This window comes from Teleopsis dalmanni, chromosome 2 (assembly GCF_002237135.1).
Source record: "Teleopsis dalmanni isolate 2A chromosome 2, ASM223713v2, whole genome shotgun sequence".
NCBI classification, from domain to species: Eukaryota; Metazoa; Arthropoda; class Insecta; order Diptera; family Diopsidae; genus Teleopsis; species Teleopsis dalmanni.
In genome coordinates this window covers 176,839,910-176,849,101 of record NC_051847.1, presented here as the reverse complement: position 1 = coordinate 176,849,101, position 9,192 = coordinate 176,839,910, and the positions used below count along the sequence as shown (strand labels likewise).

General features: G+C 30.7%; 1 protein-coding gene across 1 annotated transcript; it reads right to left on the bottom strand.

Annotated features, from left to right (window-relative positions):
• Positions 1–192: 192 nt before the first annotated feature.
• On the bottom strand, positions 193–1,650 carry LOC119676234 (uncharacterized protein DDB_G0271670-like). Its single transcript, XM_038087469.1, has one exon. It carries the CDS (start codon positions 1,618–1,620, stop codon positions 193–195), a length of 1,428 nt encoding a protein of 475 aa, XP_037943397.1. The 5' UTR covers positions 1,621–1,650.
• Positions 1,651–9,192: the final 7,542 nt, after the last annotated feature.

Genomic DNA, 9,192 nt, shown 5'->3' with positions numbered 1-9,192 from the left:
AATATTTTTTTAAATTTAATTTAAATATTGGGAATATTGGGAAAATATTAAATATATTATAAATATATAAATATAAATATGTAATATATATTAAACGAACACTTCACATTAGACTATTTGTATCTTCAAGACGGGTTGATTACTAACCGAAAAGGGTTAATATTCTAAATAATGTTAAAAAATTTGTTGGTTTTAAAAAGTCATCCGTCCATTACCTGAGTTCGCAGCACCAGTCGTAGATTGAAGCTTACATTGCTCTTTCTGTGCACTTGTTGGTACGTCACATACTTTCTCTTGTTGATTCCATATAGTACCTGGTCCACAGGTAAAGGGAACTTTTTCCAGTACACCGTTTCCATCATAACGACAGCGATAAAATTTAGCACAATCTTGGCCATCAGCTATATAAGTGTCCTCATTTTCACAAGTGGTGGGATTGGGATTGCTCGTACCAGTGCTAGCTTGATTATTATTTGAACTGTTGTTCTCATTATTACTATTAGAGTTGCTATTGGAATTTTGATTGGAGTTGGAGTTCTCTTGGTTGGAATTTGAATTTTCATTGCTAGAACTTTGGTTATTTGAATTCTCACTGCTAGAACTTTGGGTATTTGAAATCTCATTATTTACATTTTGATTATTTGAACTTTGACTATTAGAATTCTGATTATTATTCGAACTTGAACTCTCATTGTTTGAGTTTTGGGCTTCATTTGAGTTTTGGTTATTTGTATTTTCTGCAGATGATTGTGTGCTTTCTTGGTTAGAGGATGATGAACTTGTCGATGTTTGTTGATTACTTGAAGAAGTAGAGCTTTGCGTATTTGATGAAGAACTTTCAGTGCTGCTAGCTTGTGTAGTACTAGATTGTTGTTGACTATTACTATTAGAAGATGAAGTTGATGATGATGATGATGATGAAGACGAAGAACTAGATGACGAGCTATGTGAAGAACTAGTAGAGCTTTGATGTTGACTACTTGCTGAGGTGGTATTCTGATAACTTGTGTGTGATGATTGCGTAGATGTTTGTTCCGTATTTTCATCATTTAATGCGTTCGCTTTACCTTGACAACCACCATTTGCGCGTACATGGCGTATATGATTACATGACTGTAGAGATTCATCCCAAGCAGTACCATCAGAACAACGAAAGCCGATTTTATTGAAACTTCGACCATTTGATATGCAGCGGTAAAATATGGTACAATCATCAGGATCTGGCATAAAGCCGTCATCCTCGCAAGGTGGACCCTGTTCGACATCGCTTGCGGCACGTGCAGAGGATGTTGAAAAGGATATAACGGAAACTCCGCTTAAACCTGTCAAGCCATAGTTCTGTAGTTTATTATTATTACTTAGATTGTCTGCACTGTATAACATTGAGCTGTCATCGGCGGCTGTGTCAATTTCGTTCACATAATGCTGACATTCAGCACGTCCAGCTAGCAGAGGTGGCATGCAGAGTTTCAGTGTGGGGGAGAATACTGTACCATCCTTGCAAGCAAACATGTATGGTTTAATATAACCTCTTGCTTTCTCTTCACAGCGATAGTAGATTTGACAGTCATAATCGTCAGCGAATAATCCTTCGGCTGGGCAATAAAAGGCTGTGGGCATGACATTGTAATTCGAGTAAATTGGTCTTAATGGATTTAATGGAAGATCTGAAACAAAAGAAGTACGAAAAATTGTTATTTGAATTAAATTTTGTAAATTTGGAAATTTGATGAAAAATATAATTCTAATATGAACAATATGAATATAAATGATTAATTCTATAAACAAAATTATTTTGTTCTGCTTTCTATTTTGGTTTTAATTAAATTCTGATGAGTTGGAATAACAATAATGATCCGAAAACAGTATTTGATTATTTGTAGGCGAGCTCATTTGACTGTATTCAAAACATTGAAATGTTCAGCATAAATAATTGCAATGGAAACTCAAACATTGGAACAAACTATTGAACTGTGTCTCTCTCTTCCTGAAGCTTGAAGTTATATTCAGAGGAAATTGATTGCCGCCATTGATGCTGGCCTAATAGATGTTTTTCTATTGCTTTCAACATAATGCCAAAATAAATTGAAAATTTATTGTTGTACAATTTATTATGTTAATATATTTTTAGGCGGATATTATTATTGATGTGTGCGAGTATGTATTATAATGTGACTGTATGCAAATATCCTTTCAAAATATGCAAAAGCGATAAAATTTCATATTCAAAATGAAATGGTTTTAGATTTTATAAAAAAAGTGGTAATAACTCGTTGATTTATAACAAAATTCGCGCAATAATTATGAACAAAAAACCGCGGCAATATACAATTTGTGAATAAGAAACATGGATAGGGTTGCCAAGTTACTAATATAATTTATAAACAGTGAACTAAGGTTAGAGGATCTATAAATTTAAAGTTGATTTCACCTCAGAGGGTTTACCACTACAGTAAATAAATTGTGCTTAACAAATGTAAGACACACCTTGGAGAATATAATAGCCAAAGAGGTTTTTAAAGAGCTGTCTAGTACATACACTAAACAGATCTATTTTAAAATTGATTTTAGCTCACCGAGTTTATCTCTACAGTATATGAATTGTGATTAGAAAATGTAAGATATATCCTGGACAATATAATAGTTACAGAGGTTTTTAGAGAACTTCCTAGTAAATACACTATATAGATCTATTTTAAAGTTGATTTCACCTCACAGAATTCACCTCTACAGTGTATATGTTGTATTTAGAAAATATAAGATACTCCTTAGATATTGTAATAGTTGAAGAAATCATTACAGAGCTTCGAAGTACACAAGCTCTGTTAGCTCTGTAAGTTATGTATATACATTCTGCTTTGAATTTCATTTTGTGCCACAATATCTCTGGATTTTTTCTAAGGAATGGAAAATATTTTTAATAAGCCAGAATAAATATAAGATATGATAAATATAAGATATAATATTCAGAACTACTTGTTTTTCTCCAATATGTATATATAACATTTTTCCAATATGCATATATATAGGTATATACTCGTTGTTTTTTAAAACCTTAAATCTTTCATGTTGAAATACTTTTTATATTATTCACGATATTAATTTCGTTAGGTTATAATGACGAATTTAAGGATCCAGATTACGACACTTGTTAATATTGCCGGTGGTCTATAGGTTACGTTAAGTTATAATTAAGAATTTAAGGATTCTTGTAGAGATATTGGTTAATATTATTAAAGATCTAAGTAATGTTAGGTTTCAACATCGTTCTAAAGAATTCATATAACTAACATACATTTGCTCTTAGTGTTACTGTAAGATTTGAAGTGTCTATAAGATTTGAAGCACTTCAGCTGGTTTTTAGGAACAAGTTTTTTATCTAACAAAGATTCTATAGAAAGTGTGTTCCTGAAATAAAAATGAGATTATACTAACAAAAGTTTATATATGATTTTTTGTATTAACAGTGAGATTCAATTAAAGTCTCCATTCATTTAGAAACGAATATGTCATATTAAATAATTTCTATAAAATACCTTCCTATAAAAGTAATTTTATTTTTTTTTTTCAATAGAGGAAAACATCTAAAACATCTCGCCTGTGTTTTATAAAGGAAAAAAGCTTGAATTCTATTTCAGTTACCAAAAGCAAATAAAAGAGGTGAATACACAACAATCCAGTCATCATTAAATCTAGAGAGTATGAGCAATAAGTTACTAAAGAAAAACGACTAAACTTTTTTAAAATTTAGACTCATATTTTAAATTCTTGTATCGCAATGTAAGGATGTGGGAAAGGTTTCTTAAAAAATACCTAAGTAAACTAAACCACTTAATAATTTCCAATCAAGTACTTGGTTTTGAACGCTTAGAATATTTGTAATTAAGTATTAATTATCATAATAATACACTAGTTAAAGTAACATATTACTCCCTCACAAAATTCTCTTCAGTCTTCATAGTTTCTCGCAATAATTTTAGCAGGTTTTTATATTTCCATATATCATAGTTTTTCGCAATATTGTAGTAGTTATTTGTACTTTTATATATCTTCAACATATCCGTAAGGAGTTATATCATATGAATTTTAAAAATTTATATTTGTAATTTCATTACGTTACTTCTATTAGCCCGTACTTCCCATTATTTCCTAAGCTTTTTATTTGCTATTTGGAGTCATTAATGACTCACATCCATCTTCTTCCATCTTCAACGTTAAAGAGAAGCCCACCCTACACGCTTTTGAAAGGAATTTTAATTTACAAGTTGGCAACCCATTGATGAGAAAGGACAAAAAAACATAAAATTTTTCTGAAATGAAGCATAAATATGTCATGGGACATTTTATTACAACATTTGAGCCTCAATTTAGATTTTGTGCAGTTTTATGGATTTACTTGAAAATAAAGTCATTTATCAAATAAATTACATATTTAATAGCAATAAAACTTAATTTGCGCTGCTGAGACCGGAAAAAGTCAAAACTGTAAATCCACTTTTTTCGTATCCGTATTACTTAATTTTGAAAAATGTTAAAACAAATCAAAATTTTTTCCTTCATACACGTAAAATCAAGCCATCCATACTCCTCATATATGGATAAATGTCTTAATAGTACGAACCATTAAACTGTGGGGTTGTCAGAACCACATAAGCAAAAAGATGATTGCCACGTTGGATGGGTAAACTCTTAACAATTTTAATATATACTTATATGTTATAACATACGTAAATTTGAGTTTATAATTTTTTCAAGATCCACTCAATTATTGGTCCCACGAAGCTTATGTTTCAATTAGTTTTAATAACTGATTTCTATGAAAATTTTGACATCAAGCGATATAAATTTAGAGAAACACTTAAACATTTTCTAACCAGTCAAATTCAATTTGTGCAAATATTTATGGTTTTAGTAATTCACCAGAGACTGTTACTCTCGACCATACATAGTTGTTGCATTAAAATACCAATTTACTTTGGGCTATACTATGGACTATACCATGCTATGTGCTCTGAAATTAACAATAAAAAGAACAACAACGACAACGACGATGACAACAAAAACAAAAACTATAAATTGACCGTTTCATTATTTTAATTATGCATGATGTGTACTTTATTACTTATGCAAAATCTACCGAACGGCTTACTCCCTTAACTCCATACTCTTATCTAGTCAGAATGCAGCCTGTGTTTCCATATATGAAATAGTAAACGATAATTTTACATATTTACATTTCATAGTATACTATTAGGCCGGTTAAGTACCCTATAATAGGTATTTAAGTACTGGTGGAATTAAGTACATAAGAATAACTCGATACTCTGTTTAAAAAGTATTCAGAATGAATTTTTAAAACTCTCAAAAACCCATAAAAAAATCAAAATTTAGCTTATCACCTTAAAATGGTCCTCAAGTACAGTGCAATTATACTAGTGCTTGACCCAATCCTACATACATTTTTCTTAAGCTGATTAAGGTCTTCAACGGTCGCAAACAAATCGAAACAACCTCCTTGAAGTTTAGTTTAGTTTCAGAAACAGGAAAATATCATATGCGGCATATATTTTGTAGTTCATATGATCATATGATATATGCCCATATGATCACAGTAGTTGGCGCGAGTCTCTGAAAGTGAGTACACAAACCAACGTGTCTGATTGCATTTAACATGGAAAATGCCAGCGCAATCCTTGTTGTCCTCAATCCAAGATGTCACACAACATTCACGTTACACCCCTGGATTGTTGCTTTGCTGGGCAATGAACTGATAGTGTATAGAGTGTGTTCAATCTCCACGACTTTCAATTTAGGTTGTGCACAGAGTTTGGCACCCAACACGCAAAATCAGCCGTCAATGAGAGATGTGAGGATGTCTCGGATAATTATTATAGGAGTATTATATATTGTACATTGTGAGTGTATCGAAACATAGAAGGCTATAACTTACATATGTCAATATGTAGTAGCCTATTTATATATCTAAGTACTGCTCAATTTTATTTATGATATCTGGTCCTAAACTGTAGTATCATAAATAGGTTGTTCTACGTTCTACGTTCTTAACCAGTCAATTGAACCCAACACCTATACGTACATATGTGTCTGTTTTAAAATAATAAAATTTAAGACACTTTGATGTAAGTATATACCAGACTTATTACTTTACTTGATTCTTAACAATGATCTATACATTATATTTTATCAGTCTGTCTCACAATTTGATCAATATATGTACAGTCATTCTTTCCAATCTACTAAATATAAGCTACTACCTATTTCATATAGATAAATTTATAAAAGTAAATAATATGATTTAACACTTCTTGGTGTAGGCATGGTATTATATCACACAGATTACTCTCATTAAGAGTTAATACACGGTCCATCGTCTGAACTTTCCAGTTGAGTAGTGAGATTTCTCTTAAGCAAGCACCGTTGTGATCTAATTCTGTTGAGAGAACTATCCACCTATTTAAAAGTATATTCTTTTTATCGAATATGAAGACTGCGGTTAAGACTCTTTCGTCTACGCATGGTTTTACATCAGACATTTCATTCTTACTTATATTACTTATATATGACTTAATATATAATTTACTTAAGTCGGTTTATATCGTCTGTAAGTGTTAATGCTTTTCATATGTTATTTTTATTGAAGCGTTTACAGAGCGGCGAGAAAGCAACACCTAAATATTTTCAGCTCAACTTCAAAACAGTTTTGAAGTCCAAATTGCTATTAAAGCTAAAAATTGTGGCCTATTCGGTTAAGTGTCTTATATGCAAATGGATATGAGGACTTACAAATTGATACAATATGTAAGTAAACTTCCATTCTCGACATGTGCGAATAGGTGAGCATGTATGTGTGTGTAAAGTATATCTTGAACGCATATTAAAATTGTGGGTGTAAACTTTTTAACCGACATTCAGCTTGTGGCCATTTTCCTCCGAATCGAAATTAAATATTTATTGAGAGCAGAGATTTTATGTTAAATCGTATTATGCAGGAGCAGTTGTTGTTGGCCAATAAATACACCCTTTTGCACAGCACTAAATATGTACACGTTGGTTATACGTAAGTGAATGTATATAGCATGTTTATGCTTGCTTAAATCAGATTTAAGTGCTTTACGGGTGCGTTGCAATAACTGAATGGTCGGCAATTAAGTTCGGTTCGGTGACCAAAATTTGTAAAAATTACTTCAAAACAAAATGGATTGCTTATGCTAAAATTATTTTGCTCCATACTAAGGGGAATTGAAATAGACTGTAAGGTTTAATTTATTTTATGATAACCTTTTATGTTTAATATGAATTAATGTTTATTTGGATATGAGAAGTAAATAAATATAAATTTATGCAATATTATTTAAGAGTCATTGATTGTGAAAATATGAAGTCAATATATCATTTTTATATTGAGTTCATATTTTTAAAAGTTAATCAATTTATATAGAGTAAGATAATAATTAAATTAAAAGTAAATGCTTATAACAGCTGGTTCATACTATATACATATATATATGCTTGCTTATATATACTATATGCTTGTTATACTATTCCATTCTATACTATAGTATATAATAATATATATAGAACTTAGAACTAAGTTCAATAAATAATTTCATGCTAATATCTACTATCTCTCTGTAATCTAGTTCATTCTTGAGGATAAAGAAATACATGTGCTCTACAATTTCCATCTACATTACTTTGGCTAGTTCAGTTATAAATAAAAATAGTAAATAGTATATCTAAACAAAAATAATTGAATGCAATTAATTTCACTAATGTCAATGCTAAATTTATAAGTATTATATTCTTTGAGACACTAATGATCATCTTCCCAGCTTTCCAGTTAGGCAACCACGACGATTGTTGAACCCAAAGCTATGAACTCGAGAAAAAAAATGAAATATAGAGTCTCAGCACTGAATATCGATGTGCACATATATGAACCAGCCTCTTATCTGGGTACGCCTAATTTTCAGCAAACCTGTAGTTTATATGCCGACTAGAGTGCTTAAGGTAACTTTGCTATTCAGTGAATGCTTCAACTCTGACAAGAGGATTTTACAAGAGTTTTCTATGATGAAGAGGGAGTAGAGTCTATCACTCTCCATATCTTTATCGAGTTCTGCAGATGAAACGATATAAATGTCTAAGATATTGTTACGTCAGTGACAATAGATAACGAATTGGTAGATATAAAGAAGGCAGTTTTTGGATTTCCTTACGTTTATTTGGGTGACAAGAGGTGGGAGGTAGGATACCGGGAAATATTGTTTTACGAATTTTTTTCATACTTCACCAAACTAATTACAATAAGTGTTAGCAAAAGTTTCATTTATATACAAGTCCATAAATATGTATAATTTAGAGAAAATATTTTCATTGATGTCACTTTTAAAAGCTTTATTATGTATTTTTTATATAGTAATTAAAATAGTACTTCTACCACTTCCTTATCCTTAGCTATTCTCATTTTTAAAATTTATAGTTAATATTAATACTAAAGTATAATTATTTATTTACTTTTGTCTTCAGATTATATGGTCAGGAGAGGAGTCTATCTATAAGGCAAAACTAAGTTATTAGATTTGACTTTTTGAAAGTTGAGATATCTTTAGATTTTCCAACAAAAATCTATATCTAAATTGGCAGTTTATATGGTAGCTATAAAAAGTAGTGGTTCGATTTCGGACCACTTCGACATATGATTGAAGTCCACTCATAAAAAGCAAGTTCGCCAGTTTCATTCAAATAGCTTAAGAACTAAGGGACTAAATTGAAAAGATATGATTAACTCAACTCTGCGACGTTTCCTTCAATGCAAAACAAAAATCTTGTCAAAACTTATGTTTTGTACTTATGTACTATTTTTTCAATTTTTTATATACCAGATTTACTTGATATGTATAGGGAAGCATAAACCAGGCTTGAGGTTTAAGTAGCTTCATTATTTTCTAATATTTAGAGTAATCGATCTAAATGTTGGATTTTGAGTGTCCCTAAACTGCTGAAATATCGTCCTGTTTTGAAGCACCAGCAAAGTGTAATCATAACTCTTCTCAGAGTTTTTTTACAATACCGACCCATATCTATTAGTGAATAGCGACATTAAAAACCTGTTCTCAATATGCCTAGATCATTTATTCCTATAATCTTTCTTAATAAATTTATTATCTA

Coding starts and splice junctions, on each gene's coding strand:
- LOC119676234 (XM_038087469.1), bottom strand. CDS start 1,620: ATGCCCACAGCCTTTTATTGCCCAGCCGAAGGATTATTCGCTGACGAT.